The sequence below is a fragment of the Penicillium canescens genome, assembly GCF_028828765.1.
Source record: "Penicillium canescens strain IBT 15451 chromosome Unknown utg000007l_segment0_segment0, whole genome shotgun sequence".
Classification (NCBI taxonomy): domain Eukaryota; kingdom Fungi; phylum Ascomycota; class Eurotiomycetes; order Eurotiales; family Aspergillaceae; genus Penicillium; species Penicillium canescens.
Window position 1 is genome coordinate 1,500,539 of NW_026703969.1, and position 18,201 is coordinate 1,518,739.

General features: G+C 50.8%; 3 protein-coding genes across 3 annotated transcripts; all 3 read left to right on the forward strand.

The window, feature by feature from the left end:
• Positions 1-3,345: 3,345 nt before the first annotated feature.
• On the forward strand, positions 3,346-4,540 carry N7446_010785 (uncharacterized protein; the record flags this gene model as incomplete). Its single annotated transcript, XM_058519528.1, has 5 exons — positions 3,346-3,363; positions 3,455-3,625; positions 3,671-4,038; positions 4,104-4,173; positions 4,343-4,540. The coding sequence occupies 5 exons, from the start codon at positions 3,346-3,348 to the stop codon at positions 4,538-4,540; spliced, it is 825 nt and encodes a 274-aa protein (XP_058368366.1).
• A 2,399-nt stretch (positions 4,541-6,939) lies between these two features.
• Positions 6,940-8,886, forward strand: N7446_010786 (uncharacterized protein; the record flags this gene model as incomplete). Its single annotated transcript, XM_058519529.1, has 3 exons — positions 6,940-8,157; positions 8,216-8,735; positions 8,795-8,886. The coding sequence occupies 3 exons, from the start codon at positions 6,940-6,942 to the stop codon at positions 8,884-8,886; spliced, it is 1,830 nt and encodes a 609-aa protein (XP_058368367.1).
• A 728-nt stretch (positions 8,887-9,614) lies between these two features.
• On the forward strand, positions 9,615-10,699 carry N7446_010787 (ribonuclease H family protein; the record flags this gene model as incomplete). Its single annotated transcript, XM_058519530.1, has 2 exons — positions 9,615-9,636; positions 9,744-10,699. The coding sequence occupies 2 exons, from the start codon at positions 9,615-9,617 to the stop codon at positions 10,697-10,699; spliced, it is 978 nt and encodes a 325-aa protein (XP_058368368.1).
• Positions 10,700-18,201: the final 7,502 nt, after the last annotated feature.

Consider the following 18,201-nt stretch of genomic DNA (forward strand, 5'->3'; position numbering starts at 1 on the left):
AGCCTTTGAAGAAGGTCGATTATTCTCAGAGGCCAACCAGTTATCCAACTGTGTCTGTCCATTTCCGGGGTCGTTCAGTTTCGCGTTATATTTCCGAGGAGGCTTCCGTCGTGATGGGCGTCGATCTGGCATCGTGAGGCGGGTTTGGAGTCAATTCTCACGCGATAGAGTTAATATTGTGGATCAGATGTAGCCACTATACATTAAAATATGTCAATATATGCTTCATGGAGGTTTTGGCGGAATACTTGGGGCATATAATGGCTTTGACAGCTTAAGAAAGGGTTCCTTCGGGTATTTTAAGGACATATTTCTCACCCACCTTTCCAGTTATACATACAATTTTGGTGTCAATGGGTTCAGCTCAGAAAGATGCAGAAGACATCGTCGCCCGATTCTTAATATTCGCGTGGGTGCGCGAGAAACTTGGAAATATTGAAAGACGCGCCTGGAAACTTCGCCATATAAACACGGGCAAAAACCCCGGAAACTTGTATGGTACCACCAAATTCCCAGCTCAGACGTTCCCCAAAAAAGGTGTGTCAGCATCGCTGGAAACAGCAGGCGGTGGATGGCCAAATTCACCGCCTTTTTGGGGGCGGCTGAGGTAACTGAGGTAAAGTAGGAATAGGCTCTTATGGGAATTCCTATAGGGCTTTAGTAATACGGACATGGGACTAGATTTTGGCTAGTCCCTCGGACAATGTTAATGTCTAAATGAATCACCAATTCTAATGAACACCGCAGTGAAGATTTGTACTCTCGAGCGTGCTCATTGGCATGTGGTGCGTACACCTGCCGTCCTGTGGTGCGTGCCCGCCAGTCACAGCCGCAATCAACATCTCTTAGTTTCAAAGATGCCCGGAAGAGCAGTCATTTGAGTGTCACGCTGCTTACGGCTATGCGCAGGTTACAATAAGTCTTCTAAAACCGAGCCTGAGCATGCTTTTGATAACTTTATCCTGCTTTTAGTCGATATCAGTCAATCATGCGCTCCATGACACCCTGCATTGGACGACGCGGGTTGGAAAACGGGTTGGAAAACAGCTTCTCTGTTACGAATTTTCCCGTTTTTTCCTAGGTCAAAAGACACGCTGAAAACAGAAGATATCAGCGCAAGGACAGGTTCCATCGGAATGAAGGTGGATTTCTCAGTCTGCATAAGAGCTTTTCATGTGAGCTCGTACTGCTACATAATCCCTCATAAGGTCCAAGACCTTGGGTCGACTCTCGCCGTAAGACGATATCACTACATTGGCCAACAAGTTAGATGTGCCACTCCGACCAAGAATCACTATTCTCCACGTAACTTTTGATTTCGCTGACAGTTAATTCCAAGCCCTCCAGTTCCAAGGTCAGAAATGTTCGGGTATATTCCGGTTCTACCTAGTCTCGTCGCACGTCAATCCTGTATCCCCTCTCCATGTCATTCGCAAATTGCGAATGTAGGCCATCGTTGTCACCTACAAATCTTTGTCGTCTAGCTTGAAGTAGCCTCGCAAAAAAAAAACAAACCCTCTGGAGGGGTTCGAGCATCCGCCGGACCTGGTCTTTGACTATTAAGGAAGATTGTCAGGCTGAACATGTGTATATAGCTATGGCCGACGCTGTATAGCCTTAACGTCGTTGGAATCCCGAGAACACAGATAAGAAGCCCAAGTGCGAGAACGCCCCCACGAGCAATAGCTACGCACACTCCGGCGACCAAAGGAATGGCGATTTTCACACCGATGTATGCAATCCAACTACCGAAAATAGTAGTGGACAGCCTTTCTTAGCCAGAGATTTGGCTTTCCTACGGTCTCTTCAAGGGATAACCGGTATAAAAGTCTTGTTTGTTCAACGCAATTGGTTTCATGGTCTACTATGTTGGCCAACTCTTGGTCATCGGTATTGTCTCGGTGTTGAGGTCAGCGGGATCCTTAGGTTGAGGAGTAGATTGCTTACCATGGAGAGCCTTGATGGCTATTTGAAGTTGTTCTATGGCCACTGCAAAATGCCTACAAATAGACAGGACATTGAGACCTTTGCTGAGCTTTAATTGCCCCTATTGACCGGGTTCGGACAAGGATTTTCTCCTTGCAAGCCAACACCCACAGCATCTTTAACCTAAGCTTGCTGGGCTTGATGCAATTGCAGGATACCTAACCCTCTCTCTAGAGGGGCAATATCTCCGTTCGTGGCATCGATTTGAAGACAATTTCAGACAGATTGTGGTGTGGAATTGGCCCTTCGGGAGGGAATCAGAGAAATACGGGCGGCGGCGACTGTCGAACAGTCAACATGATTCTGGCGATCTGACTGCAGTTAGTATTTGGTATCAAAGGATTGCTTCAAGTTACACGTGCCTTCCTGAAGAAAAGAGCCACCCATCAGCAACAGGAGTCAACTTCGATTGCTCCATATCACGTAGACCCTCAAATAAAACTTAGCAGAACACTGACTAGAAAAACCGGTCTGCGACCTGAAAATGGATTCGGGACTCACAACATCCAGTATCGCGTATGCTGATTCGTTGTGCCCGCGGTCAGTCACATAATTGATGAGTCTATTCAAGTGGCTGAAAGTCACATCTGGAGTGGGGATAGTCTCCCTGAATGACAATTGAAGGTAGTTCCAAAGAATTGGAAAGCGGAAAATAATTGCATTTATTGCGATCCATTCATCTGGCTCGGTCGTTGAGGGATACGTTGGAGTAGCCAAAGGATCCAGCTGCGCAGATTCCACATTCAGGCCAAAATCCACGCCCGCCATGTACACGCTGTTGTCGTTCATCAGCTTATATTATTCAATGCGGAAGGTGAATGGACAAACCGAGCATATTTGTGCCAATCGAGGCTTCGAGTTTCTATGAGATCTCCAAGAATGATTAAGTCCACAAGTATGTAGACACTATATACGCCAGATTTTATAGTGACCCAACTGAGATGAGGAACCGCGGATAGCGAAACCACGCACAAATTTAGCGCAATCTTTATACCGGGCAAATGGCCCGTGTCTAGAATATGATAAATATGATGTTTGGATCTATGGATTGAAACGTGTATCCGGGGGTGAACCAGGCACAATAGGACTTTACCACGTCATGGGAAACCGCAGTCCGGAAACCACAAAATGGAAGTAACAGCCAGCTACACTCCTAGGCAATGACTGAGCCGGTAAGCACATCTGCCACCATGGTCCTGCTCGTCGATCGACTTTCAAAAAGGCATACCGGTCTCTATTACCATCCTTGCCACAACTTTGTTTTCATGTAGCTTGTATTCCATCCCGAATCATAACAACCGACGTCTCCCACAGCTGCTGTATGTTGATCTCATTTTCAGACCATCAGGGTTGATCGCCATGGAGGATCCACAAGACGTGAGTTTTACTGGGAGAATCCTATGCCCAGACTACGTGGCTAATGCAATAATATAGTGAAGCATCAAAGATCCTTAGAAACAGACCGCAGCTGAACGAGGCGCGGCGCCTGGTTTCTGCCATGTCGCCAGAGGATTGGCATCAACTCATGTTGGCCGCAAAGCCCACCAAAGAAACCATCAACACTCTTCCTGCCGTGCTGTCTGGCTCGCGATCCGTAGCATATCAAAGCAAATACCAGATGATGCGAGCCTTCTCTCCGGTTATGGAATTTGGTGGCCGTTATGCTCTCACAACATGAACGAAGGAGTTCGGGTTCAGCAAGAGGCTCATTGATAAAGTGGCCGAGACTCTGAAAGAGTCAAATGAATGGCGCAGTTATCTCGCCGCTATTGAAACAAACAGCCGAGCCGAAGACCTTCGTGAAGGAGAGGACAATTGGCCTAGAGCACTCATTGTGCCTCTTACGCTACAGCAGCAGACAACAACTGTCGGTGGCGTGCCCAACAATTATCGGCTTTTGACACTTACAAACCAGCTAACACGTTTACGCGGCTCGGGCGAAAGAGACACCCGTGACTCTCAGTTACCCGAGGCCGAAGACGAGACGGTAGTCAACGCAGCCTCGGTCACGTTTTTGCAAGCTGTGTCACAACTAACGCCCTCCCCGCTTGAGTGGGTCTCTAACAGGTGACTATTCCATCCACAGTTTATCCTAGTGGGGTATGAAACATTCACAGACGGAGCGGCAGTATTGCCTGCTTCGATGGGCATCCCTTGGTGGTCTCTCAGGACATTCTATCTCTAGCGGTAACTAACTGTAGATATGGACTAGTCACTACAATACTCGACAATCCAGAGAAGCATAGGTCACCACCTCCATTCTTTCAAGGTCACCGGAATTGGGGTATTAACGGCGGTTCAGTCGCCGCTTCCAGCCCTTTCCACGAATCATAGACGTACGCCATGTGCTTCACAGGGACTGTTCCAGCATCGTAATTGCAGTGCCAAGGGTCGCCCAGACCAGAGCAATGTCTTGGAGATCCTTCAACAGAAGGCAAGGATCGACGCTCTTGACAATAATGCTCGCTATCCAGGTCCCGTAGGAAGGTCTCTTCACTCTTCTTCGGATGCTGCTAGAAGACGAGATACTGCCCTGCTGGACGGGGGCGGGTAACTCAACGTCGAAGACGCGGAGTTCCCTGCTGGCCGTTCTCGCCTAAGCAAGGCGCTTGTCGAAATCCTACCACCCTCCCAACCATGAGATTCGATGATCGTGCTCTCCATGGATTGATCCATAAACAAAAGGGCGCCGGTGTGGTGCAGAGCAGCGGCTGCTGTAGTCATGATCTCGGGTTTATGGTGATAATTTGATTAGTTATGCAAAGAAGCTCTCGTGTCTCGCCTTCTCGCGGTTGACATTAACGTCGATCATCGAAAGGTCAACTCCACGACCCGTATGGTCGTTTAATCGCTGCCGGCGAACTGTCCATCGACATGTCTAGCGTCCGTATTGATTTCCTTAAAATACTTAGATATCAACTATACCGATTCATTAAATTCTTAATGATCTAGATACGGTTGCGTAAACACAGCTACACGAAATAATATCTTACTACAGTAATAAATGTTCTGCGCGTATTACCACTATACTAGCGGTATTGTATTTAACCCGTATGTAACCGCAAGGGGAATACTGGTATCGTTTGGTAATATAAGTATTTATTCAGTCCATCTTAACAATACAGCGTCTTGTCACACTAGTATTTTGTGAAATGTGGTATCAGTACTAATGGGATGGCAGAACGAAGCGGCGGTGACGATAGAGGGTGGTGATTGGCCGGTCAAGTGTTTAGTTTGTTGTCGTTAGCCTCCGTGTTTCCCTCTCTCTTGCTATGCTTGCTGCTCAAAACCATTACGTCGTGGGACTGAATACTTGAACAATACCCTAGCCACGAAATACGAAATATCTATCGTAGGTGAGTCCCGTGGCGGTAGTCCTCCTTAGCAGACATGCAGTCTTGTCCTTCATGGGGAACTTAGCATAATCCAACCCTCAATATGACTACAATTATTCCCAAATTCTTGATTCGTGATATAACATCAGTTCCAGTACGATCTACACCACAGAATTCGCGCCTTTACCTGCGAGACTGTGGTAGGTCGTCCATCCTCTTTGTTGATACCGACCCGTCTGCAATGCAAGACTCCATTGTGCCATCCCCATTTCAATTTATATATATACTACGGGAAGAGCACACAGAACGAAAGGGGAAGTTCCAAACAAAAAGGAACGAAACGATCGGATGTATAGATATAGTAGTAGTAGTAGTAGTATTCATTTACACTGACCCCTCGCCAAAGTTGATTTCCCAACTAGACTAAAATACGAATCCGCACTCAGCCTAGTGGGTTATGGTTTAGAATCCAACTGCCAAAGCGACATGCAGTATACAACAACTATATATCCGAGTATGTACATGTAAAATGATCCTCTTCCTGATACGAACTTAGAGCCTCGTCACGGCCTATCGTGGCATAGTTGCCGCTCCCGTTGTTAGGCTGCCCTTATGGCGCACGACTGCGAAACCGCTGTGACGCCTCGGCAAAGTCCAGCACAGCCTGTACTGTCTTGGCTCGCGAGACGGTGTCTGGTTTACCTTTCTCACCTTCGGTTGAGCCTCCCAGCAGACTCGACACGCTGTTGAGCGCATCTTCGACTCTTTTCTCAATTCACTCCGCAGCTCTCGCAGGTTTCGACACTCCAGCAGCACGTGACTGACCGTCTCCTTTGCGCCGCACTCGCATAGGTTATCGTCGCGGAAGCCGAATTTCTTCGCGTAACTGGCTAGCAAGTTGTGGCCCGTGCGTAGCTGGGTCAGCAGTAGACCTCGCCATATTGCTTTTTCGGGTACCCATGGGGTACCCGCTAGTGATGGTGTAATAACGAAATTGGCCAACTCATTACGAAATCTTGAAATTTCAATTTTTTCCTCCTTTCAATTACATTTCAAGGGGCTTCAGCTTGATGAGTCATCATTAACGGTGAAAGCTTTCAGCCAATAGGAGCCCGCGATAAAAGGTTCTGCCGTCTCATCTCTGTCTAGAATATTTGCTGTAACTCCTAGCAACAGCTGCACAAATATATATCCATAATATGTCCGGGATGCTCTCACCCCTTCGTAGTTACATGTTCTCGGAAATGGCCGACAACTCTTCTGACAAGGTCTCTTACACCGAGCTAGAACTTCAAAGGTGCTTTGAAATCATACAGGGGAATAAAAAGGTAAGGACTGACTCGCTAAATCCAACCTGTACTCCCCTAACTATGGCTAGGTGCCCCAAGCAAAATGCCTCGGATGCTTTAAAATTCGCGCCAAAAACACGACTCGTCAGAGTGAGCACGTTAATAAATGCATCAAAGCACAGGCTCTGATGGATCCTGAGACCGCCACGGGGAAGAAACAGAAACTGCTAAGTTTTTCTACTTCTCAGCCATCCCGGGGTATTGATCAGCTAATAGCCCAGGTCTGCTTTACTGGAGCCAGGCCATTTAATCTCTTTGATCAGCAAGAGATGCGTGACCTCATCTATGCGTTAAGTCCAACGTATCAAATCCCTTCTCGACACCGAATCGCCGATGATCTGCTGGATGAAGCATACCATGGACTACAGCAGGAGGTGCTTAAGGAGCTGCGAAGAACCCAGTTCCTGAATGTGACGGTGGATGAGACCACTAACATCCGATCTCAGCGGGTGATTGTGATGACTATAACAACGCCGACGAAGTCGTGGTTTATTCATCTTAATGACATGGAAGACAAGACTCTTGATGCTCCTGCTATTAGTAGTTGGATCTTAAACAGGCTCCAAGGCATCCTATTACAGCTAGACAAAGTCGTTGACTGGAATAGGATCAATTCTATTTCGACAGACACATGTCATGTCATGAAATCAGTCTGGGAGAAACTGGAGGCAACCCCAGAACTCAGACACTGCTTTATGATTCCCTGTGACTCTCACGGCCTACAGCTAATTATGAAGGATATCGTTGATCCTAAGTCCTCAAAGGTTCCACGGGCGAAAGAGGTGTTTAGGTCTGCCCTTGAAGTTGTTGTCTTCTTCCACCACTCACCACTTGAGTACGCAAGGATGCAAGCAAAGCAGATTGAGAAGTGGGGCCATAGAAAGGCGCTTATTGCGTCGGTCATTACACGATGGGGAACGCAATATAATATGCTGTCATCACTTCATGATTGCCAAGAAGCCATCTGCGAGTGGACTCTCGCAACTCCTGCTGCTTCGACTACAAGGGGGAGGGAGATCGTTCGGACTGCTAACTCTCATTCTTTCTGGTGGCAACTAAAGGAGTTGATCAAGATACTTAAGCCTCTGCATATAGCCCAGAAGGAATCGGAAGCTCGGAACTCGTCAATCATGGAGGTAACGCAACGGTGGTTATATCTCCATGAAAGTCTGCGAACGCTGGCTTCCCAAACATCCCTCAAGGATGACTTTTTATCATATCTGGATGGCATAGGCTGGCAAAGTCGTATAACGCGTCAGCTAGAGCCTATTCACTGGGTAGCTTATCATCTTGACCCTGCTAGAGTCCCTGGAAAAGTTGACGAGAGCTCTCGATATCACATTGAAGGTGTTCTACGGCCTCTTCAAAACGAAGATAAAAGCTCGTCTGCTTGGCACGAATTTCTGTCGTTTCGGCAGAAGACAGGTGCATTTTATAATGCTTCTTGCTGGAAGGCTAACTGTCCATCTCTCTTTTGGCTTGAAGCCGTAAGTCGAAGCTTTCAACTAGAGAGAAAAAATACTTATCATTAAGATCCATTTATAGGCGGACTTTGCTCCTATTCTTGCTCCTTTTGCCCGTCGTCTTTGCAACACTGTGGCGAATTCCGCAGCAGCGGAGAGAGCCTTTTCACAAATGAACCTTCAGCACACAAAAGTCCGGAATCGGCTCGAGCCTCACCGCGTTGAAAAGTTGCTCTTTGTCCAGATCAATAAACGACAATTCCGGACAGAACAGCCTCCTAAAATCACCCAAGAGTTCCTTCTTGAGGAAGAAGACAACGAAATAGAGAGGGTTTTGCAGCGTAAGCAGGTGCAGGACCATCTATCAGAGGGTTCTGTGACTTCGGATACTTCATCGAATCCCGCATCTAGTCCTACGCCAAGTCCTACGCCTGGTGTAGGGTCGAATGTCGTGTCAACTTTAGACATAAATCCCGACTTGAATCCCGAGCCAGAACCTGAATCAAATTCGGAACAAGATCCAGAACCAACTTCTGCACCGAATTCTGCACCGACTTCTGCGCTAGTTTCCGCGTTGAATTCTGCGTTGAATTCAGCTTCAGGTTCTGCGAATCCTGCCCTGGTTTCTGCGTTGAATTCGAGGCTTAACTCTTTGCTTAAGCCAAATTCGGAGCCTCTCCCGAGTCCTCCAACGACATCTACGCCAAATTCAGCTCATCCCATACGCCCGAGCTCGATCAGAACCAGTACTGATAGAACAGTTGAGGTTGGCAACACTAAAGGGAAGAAGCGTTTATCTGAATGGCCTCAAGGAGTTGCAGAGCATTGCGAGCAGCCAGCTCAACGGCGGGGTGTAAATAAAGGCTGATGTCGATTTCACGCCCTCCGCATTTAGGGTTCTGATTGGTAGCAAATAAAATAAACCCTACCGTTTACGGAATAGCTCGATTTCAAGATTTCAAGGCCCATTTCAAATTTCATTTCAAGAGGCCAAATTACAGAAATTTCGAAATATTGAAATTACATTTTGCCTTCCCTAGTCAAGGGAGGAATGCGCTCTCCCTAGTGAGAAGCGGCCGGAAGGGATGGGTTTTGCCTGGTAGCGCGGCCTCCTTGGCGAGTCGACCCGCGGTATCATTTCCTGGGTTTTCACAGTGCCCGGGCACCCATTGGAGGCCAACGGACTAGCCCTTTGCATCGAGCCCGGCACCCCTACCCGCGGGCCAAACACCATAGACCTCGTCTTCTCGGACATCTCCGTGGAAGCTACAGCAGAGGACCACCTCTCTTCCACGAGTGACCACGCAACGATACTAATAACAGTAGACTGGCATAGACTGCGCCAAAAACCGCAATTGGGGGCAAACCTTGCCCCCAAAAACCATCGATTCAAGATGTAAAAACCATTTTCATGCATAAAAATACATAAATATGCCAAGAACTTCCTATTCAGGACTATTTATGTATATTTATGCACGAAAATGGTTTTTGAATGGTTTAATGGTTTCTTGGCAATGCCAAGATTGGGGCCAAATGCGGTTTTTGGCGCACTCTAGAGAGAGCACGTGTAGAGTCACGTCTCCCACCGCTCCGCATACTACCTACTACAGACGCAAACAAGGCCGCATACGCACCAGCACCGCTACGGTTAACGGTCTACTCGGACGGCTCACGCACTGGCCAAGGGGCTGGGTACGGGTTCGTGGTCTACTACGGCTCTATCCCTATCACCCAAGGGTATGGGCCAGCTGGCTCCCAGTCAGAGGTGTACGACGCCGAGATTATGGGCGCAGTAGAGGGCCTCCAGGCGGCTGTCAACCTACCCTGTGCAAGCTACTCCACCGGCCTCGTTGTCCTCCTCGATAACCTCGCTGCCGCTAGCTTACTCGCGGACGGGAGGCCTGCGCCACACAGACGAAAACTCACGGACTTATTCCAAAAGCTTACTACCCAGTGGGAATCCGCTCCCTATATCCTCAGCACACCCCGCACGCCCGTGGAGGTGCACTGGATGCCAGGCCACTCTGGGATAGCAGGGAACGAGACTGCCGATGAGCTAGCAAAGAGGGGCGCAGCGTTAGACGGCTCCCATATTCCCCCTTCCCCATCTTACCTTGTGCGCGAAGCAAAACAACATATCCGCACGGCAACGCGTGCCGCGTATACCAGAGACGCACCTCAGGCATACCAAGACCTAAATATCCAACCTCACACCAAGAGCAGCCGCGCTCGGGAACACAGGCTTCCCCGCGGGGTGCTCGGCCGGCTGCTAGCCGCACGGACTGGCCATGGTGACTTCCAGGTATACCACGAGAGGTTCCATCACAGGGACTCCCTTACGGCCTGCTCCTGCGGTAAGCCAAAATCCCCCGTCCACTTCTTCTTCTGCCCGCCTGCGAGGAAACGCTGGAAGGATCGATGGAAAGGCCGAAAGGCCAGCCCATCTGCAATGATAAACTGGATACTGAGCACAGCTGCTGGGGCCGAGGAATTCGGCCGTTTCGTGCAAGAAACGTTCTTCTTCAAGGACATCTGCCCAAATCGGGCACAAACATGCGCCGCATAGCGCAACAGTCTTCACCTCTGCCCAGATGGGAGAGGCCGGCACCCTCTCCCATCCGCGGGTAGTCAGTCCACCCCCAGGAACCCAGGCCAGGATAGTGCCTGGCGCTTCTTTAACCCTTTCTCAGCACGTAGTGCTCAATTTTGCTGCTTTCCAGCGTGTATTTAGTTGAGCTAGTTAGCTAGTTGTAGTAAATCCTCGCTTAGGTAGCACGTCCAGTTACCCCTCGGGAGGTAGTGGGTCACCTGCCAAGTGACCTGCCAGCGACGTTAAATAATCAATAATAATAATAATAATAATAATAATTTCAACACGCCCACGGGTATGCTGACTAAAACCCAACCCAACCCACGGGTTGGGTTTTCGTGGGCGGGTTGGGGTTTTGGGCGGGTTTGGCGAGGCCTAGTGGTGAATGATACAAGTGAGTACTGTAAAGGTCATACTTATACTGTCGATTCCAAGAGATACGGTACGTGCTAGTTCTACCATAGACCAATGGTCGGCCTGATATCGTAGAATGAGTGTAATTCCTAGGACTAGCTGATTTAGCAACTATTTATCCCAGTGTGTGCTTAGCAAGCGGGGAAATGGCTTGGCGAAGTGGCCATCTATACTGTAGCAAATGAGTAAGCAAATGGGTGCTGTAAAACTCGAGCAACCTAGTAATATAAGGACCACTTTTCTTGACAGTCCCCCCAAAAAGCTGATTCAGCTCGCTGGAAGAAGCAGGCGGTGGATGGCCAAATTCACCGCCTTTTTTGCGGGGGCGGCTGAGGAAAACTGAGGTAACAAAAGAGGAAAGACGCCAAGAAATTATGCACATGCAGAACCTCCATGCGGGCCGATGAGGTTGAACCTCAACGAACCTCCTTGAGGTTCAGGTTAGGTTCAGGTTAGAAAGTTTGGAACCTATGGGCGGTTCAAAGCCAGGTCTATCTGGGACCTCACAGTCAGTGCGACACTCCGGTACTTACTCCCCAGCAGACTCTCTATATCATAATTGCTTCTTTTTATGGTCTGTGTAGGAAGAGGGACCGCGCCCCTATCCCATGGAGGTAAGTGGGATGTATACACCCCCAGTAAGCTAGGGTTTCGTGAACTTTAACCACTTTTTCAGTTCGTCAGGTAGACCCGAACTTGTAAACCAGCGCAGGTCTGCTACAAATATTTGGCATCAGTAGCGGAATTGATGATGATGATGATGATGATGTATTCATTTGCCCGATGTAGCTCGCTCTATATATATGCTGCTATGCGGGGGTGCTGTCAGGCCTGCCGACAGCTGGAAAAAGTGGTCGCCAGCCGACTGGGCGACCGTTGGAAACTCGTACGAATTTCTGGTCAATCGCCCTCGAATGGAAAGATGTAAATTGAACAAAAGAAATGCACGGATGCAAACATGATAAACGAAAAGCCAAAATGAACGTCATTTACCCCCTGTTCGCGGGTAGGAGGCCCTGCCCACTTCACCACACCATTCCGACGTCCACTTCTCCCCAACCGTCCAGTCTTGTCGGCTGCCGCTTGCGCGCTCGCTTAGATCAAGGGAATGCAGAGGACCTGGCACTGCACTCCTCACGGGCGCCATCCTTCTTCTTCCGTCACACTGTCTAAGGGGTCATTATCTCCGCTCCTTTGTCATCCCCCTGCTCCTCGCCTAGAGCCGTGGGATCGACTGTCTGAAATTGGCCTTGGAAGGCCGGTCTTGACCATGAATTCGGCCACAACTGTGCGGGCCTCCGGTCGTGTGAGGAGTTCGTCCCGGTGGAGAGCGACTCCCTGGTGTGAGAGAGCGCTTCTCATCCAGTCTCGCTCGTCCTGGTGCAAGGGGCATTCCAGCAGGACATGTGTCACTGTTTGGCTACCAAGATCGCAATCACACCGCGCTGTTTCGCGTCGGTTGATACGATTCAGGTAAGCCCTTAGGCCTATTCGCCCAGTTCTAAGCTGCATCAGAATCGATGTCGTCGCTTTGCGCAAGCCCGTCCAGTATTCTAGCGTCTTCTTTGTTGGTGCTTCAATCAAGCGTTTCGTCGGACGACTGGTCGTTTCCTTGGCCCACGTTCTGTCCCACTCCAGCTTCGCTTCTCTGCGAATTCGTCGTCTCGCTGCGGCTGCGAGACGTATGTCTCGGTTGAGAGGGTTATGCAGCCCGTCCGGTTCCTGCGCCGCTTCTTTTGCGTGTTGGTCCACGATCTCGTTGCCAATGACTCCTTGGTGCGCAGGAATCCATCTGAGTTCTGTCCGAATACTTCTGCCCGCAAGTTGTAGGATCAGGTTGAGGCATCCTGCTAGATAGACCTGTCCTGACGGCATCCGCGGTCGCCTCAGCGCCTTCAGCGCTGCTTGGCTGTCTACAAAGATGACTACCCCGTTCTTCGCCTGCTTAGCCCATGGCTCTGTGCTTTCCAGAACCATTTCAAGTGCCATCTCAATGGCTCGAAGTTCTGCCGCATATACGGTGGACGTATCATCATCTCCCATCTGGCTATGAGCATGTTGATCCTCAAGGTCCACGACCGCTGCCGCTCCGATCCTTCCATCAATTCCGCTCCCGTCGGTGTACAGAATCAAGGGTCTTTCTTCTGGGTCTTTCATCAGGATCTGGTTGTGATTGTTGACCGCAGTTTCTCTGTCCTCGATGATTACCTCTGGTGGCGCTTGCCATGGTGCCAGGACGAATGCCTTTCGACTCTCCCAATTTCTCGTCAAAGTATCCGGGGGAGCCATAAGACATCCGCCCGCCTTCCAAGCTTGCGCCTCCATCGGTGACCATCCAGCCCAGTCTCTCTCATCTGCCGGTCGGCGACGTAACATCGTTGGCGGGACAGCGAACTCTGGTCCTGTCCGTAGTCGAAGGGCCGTTTCTTTCACCAGTCGATTCATGTGAACAGAAATAGGCGGTAGGTGAAGCTCTGCATTCAGTGCCTCTGCTGCCGTAGTTCTGAAAGCTCCACTGATGAGACATGCTGCCTGCTTCTGGATTGCCACGAAAGGCCGACTGATTATGCGTGCCTTGGAATGACTGATGAGCATAGGTTGATACCACGCGGAAACCCCAAAGAGCATCTGCGGGATGATCACCGCTTGGTAGATCTTTCGCATTGCATAGAGTGAGGCTCCCCACGTTGACCCTGCCAGGCTTCGTAGTGCGTGGAGAGAGACACCGGCCTTGGCCACCGCTTTCTCGCGGTGATGGTGGAATTCCAGACCCGGATCCAGCCAATAGCCTAGGTACCGCTCAGCCGTCCTCGTCGCTGTCACCGTGTGTCCTCGTAGAGAAAGCGATGTGTATTGTGGGTCGACTTCCCTGGTGTTTACAAAATGCACGAGTGCATACTTTTTCGGGTCAAAAACTGATGCATGTTTCTCGGCCCATTGGTCGGCTTTGCGGCATGCCGCTCTGAGTTTCTTGATGGTTTCGCGTTCGCTGTCTCCCTTTGTCATGAAGCAAACATCGTCGACCCACCCGTTGCTAGTCACACCGTTACCGCAGTTCTCAACGAGGTCTGCGTTGTAGATGAGATATAGAATGGGTGAGATCGGTGATCCTTGAGGGATACCTGTAGGTGTCGGGATTCGATCAGATGAGCCCTCGGGCATGCGGATCCGTGTGCTTCGATTGCTCAGGAAGGCCCTCACCCAGGGAACGAAGTGTCCCAGACGTCGTTTCTTGAGGTTGTGTAGTAGACGTTCATGGGAGACATTGTCGTACGCTCCAGACACGTCCAGCATTAGCAGAGATACCACTGGCTTGCCTTTTCCCCATGCGGTTTTGATTCGGTCGATGATAATGTGGATAGCATGATCGGTGGATATGCCCTTTCGCCCGCCTAGATGGGTTCGTGGGAGTAAACCGTTGGTTTCTGCTGCGTAGCTGATCCGTCGCGCGACAACTGCCTCCAGAAACTTCCCGAGCGTGTTCAGCAACGCGACTGGTCTGTAGGATTTCGCGAGTTGGTAGTCGCTTTTGCCTTGCTTCCGGAGCACCACCGTGATCGAGCGCTGGAAATGTGACGGGTTGTATCCCGTGTTTATGCATGCGTTGAATAACTGGACCACTGTTTCTAGAACCACCGGTATCTTGATAAGCTTGTGCCAGAGAGAGTTTGGTATACCGTCTTCTCCGGGTGCTTTCCCTGCTTTCGCTCCTCGCACCGCCTCCTGTATCTCTTGAGCGGTGACTGCTGGAAACTCGATTTGCTGTGGGTACTGGAATGAGTCCGTGTCGGATAGATCGGCTGGCGGCGGTTTGGGGAAGAAGGCAATCCGGAATGCCTCTGCCTTTTGATCAACTGTTTCTGCGAGAGTTCCAGGCATTTGGGGATCCTGTATTTTCAGCGAAGGGGTGATACCCTTCTCGTAGGCCCCATCTCGGTTTCTTGCCCATTTAGCCAATCGCCACATACCCTGTGGACCATCTTCAATGACCTGCTGGACTCGGCGCCGGTGCGCCCTTGACAAGGTTCTCTTGACGAGTCGTGTTTTTCTGTTGCGTGCTTCAGAGTAGCACATCCAGTCGTAGGGGTCTTGAGTTCTCGTATGTTTGCGACGGAGGCGACGAACCTCTTTGACCGCAACTTTACACTCGTCGTCAAAGTCGGGGTTCGACCACGCGGATGGTTTTGCCCATGGGGTTGATTCCTCGATTGCTGTTTGGATCGCTCCCATCAGCTCCTGGCATTTGGCTTCTATCCTTTGCGGATTTGCCCGGTATAGGCCTCCTATCCGTAGACCTCCTTCGATCTTCTGGGTGAGTTTCTGATCATCGGTTGCGTTCCAGTTTCTTCTCTTCTGTTGTACTGCAATGGGTGTAATAATATCAAGCACAGTCCTGATCGGGAAATGGTCGGATGCGTGTTCGATGTCATCCGCCCTCTCGCAATTGATAAGCCTGTTGACCAGGTTGGATGTGATGAAGGTGAGGTCAATCACCGACGACTGATCGTTTCGAGACCAGGTAGGTCTGCCTTGTTGGGTCGTCAACTCGAGTCCCCATTCATTGGCGATTTCTAGGAGTTGCTCGGCCTCCTGATCGGGCCTGGTCCCTGTTCCTCCCCATCTCGGGTGATGCGCGTTCATATCTCCAAGGATGATGTGTTCTCCAAGAGGTCGTTTTGACAGCTCATTTCTTAGATGTCTAAGAGTATTGCTGCCCGGCCTATTGTATATGTTGTGTATGAAGGGATCTGTCCAGTCTCTGCCCTGATGAGCCTTTCTAAGTTTCAGTAACTGGTAGTCCTGTGAGACGAGTTGACACGACCAAGTGCTCGGGTCAAGCCTTTTAGACACAAACAGGCATACGCCCGGTTGGGAGAGATCCGAGGCTTGGACTTGATTGTCCTGGCCTTGGGTTGTTCCGTCGGCAGCTGCTTTTGGTGGGTAAATTAGCTGGAATGTTGCCGTCGCTGGTTGGTGCGTTGTGTGTTGCATTTCGTTCTTCCATGGCTCCTGCACCGCGACGACGTCCGCCGCGAGGACATTTCTGTCTCTGAGGAACGGTGCCATCACTGGCCACGATTTGTGTACGTTGTATTGAAGAATCTCAAACGATTTCATTGCTGAGTTTGCTCGTCATCGCTTCGTTCGCTGGCCTCGTGCCATACTTCATCATTTGGGTCTTCGATTGTTGGTGCATCCGTCGGAAAAAGCGGCGGAGATGATCCAATCGGTATCGCTTGCCGCTGCGTGTATTTCAGAATCACCAATTTGCGGTATTCGGGGCTCTCCGGGTCCAGTTCCCCCTCGTCATCAGGCCCGGACGTGTTACCGGCCTCGTTGACAGTGGTGACCTCGTTGATGAATTCGGTAAGTCGGTGTTCTAGGCTATCTTGCTGAGTGTCAGGTTGAGGGAGACTGGCCGGAGTGGGTTGAATGCTGAGCCATTCATTGTCGTCTGGTTGCTCGTCCATGGTGTCGTCCGGCTCGCCTGTGCGGCGCCTTTTCGAGGCCGCTTGGAGCCTTGTGGACCCTTGGCATGCCAGTGGTATCACTGTTGGTTTGGGATTCTTTGGCTTCGTTCTTGAGCCCTTTGGGCGGCCAGGGCCTCTTTTGAGCTGAGTAGGCTGAGTCGGTTCAGTGACCTCCTCTGGTAATGTTTCTAATTCTATCGCTGCGGTCTCCACGTCGATTACAGCATCCTGGGGGTTCCATGGGGGCTCTTCTTCCCGTTGCCGCTCCGGAGCGTGTATCGACGCTTCGAGTCCATTCACAACCATGGGGTCTGCCCTAGTCGAAGGTGCTTCGTTGCCGGTGCTTGCCGTCACTTGGAGGTGCATAGGAACGCGGTGATATGCAGGGCAGTTGGCCAGCGCTTGTTTGGCTTCGTTCATCGCTGCAACCTTCACCGGACATTCCCGACTTGTAGGGCGATGCCCTTCGCCACAATTGGCGCACTTGACTGGTATCGCTTGCCCCTTCGTCGACGGACACTCCCAGGTCGGGTGTCCGTTGGCGCAGTGACCGCATTTGAAGAAGTTGGAACAGTGTGACTGGATATGCCCCGGCTTTTGGCATTTTCTGCATAGCTTTATCCGCCCCTCACGACAGAATCGTGATGCATTGTGAATTTGCTTCCCCCACACGACTCCCGAGATGATCGCGCGATTAGCCACGACTGGGCTGGTGAACTCGATCAGGATGGAGCCCTCCGCCCTCTCACCCGGACGGGTCATCCATCCTAGATACTGAATCTTAGCGCCTTCGCCCCAGTTGTTCTGCGCGAGCAGCTCGGCCGCAACGTCAGCCATCGTCTCCGGGGTAACTTTCATCGATTTCACGGGGATATGGTACGCCACCACTCCCCATGACGGTTCTTGGATCACCGAGCCTGGCCCAAAGGCTCTCAGCCACGCAGCATGTTTGCGGAGGACCTCTGCCCCCGCAGCACTGTTGGCGATCATTGCCACATCCCCCGACGGCAATTTTCGAGCAGCGACAAATGAAGCCTGTCCGGCCAGTACCCCTGAATTCTTCTGACGGGCATTTGATACCCTCTGTCGTTCAGCCCTCTCGACCAAATCTTTTGGTGTTAATCCACGGACTTGCTCGCGGTTCGTTCCGACTTTGACGATGACCTCTCGGTCCTCGCGAAGTTCCATTTCCGGTACTCCTGGAGACGATGTGCCGCCGCTCCGGGTGATAGGTGCCGCAGCCGTAGCCAAGTCGCGCTGCCATTCTTTGGCCCGGAAGTTGCGCCACGCTGCCGCAGAGTTCGCCGCGGGGGTAGATAGTGCCGTCGATAATGTGTTCGTTGTCTTTTCAATGGTATTAATTCGCTGGTTCAGGCGTTCGGTGCCGGCGTTGATCTTGGTCAGCGCCTCAAGCACCTTGGCCATCCCCTGACCGTCTCCCCGTTGGGCGTTTAGTGCGTACTGGCGGACGGCACGAATATATCCAGTGACGTACCGGTCCTCCGTGCCATTGTTCTCGATGTGGTTAAGCACCCGGCGGGCCCCTTCCGCGATGTCGTCCATGGATCGGGGCGGATCCGCGAGGGCCGTGGT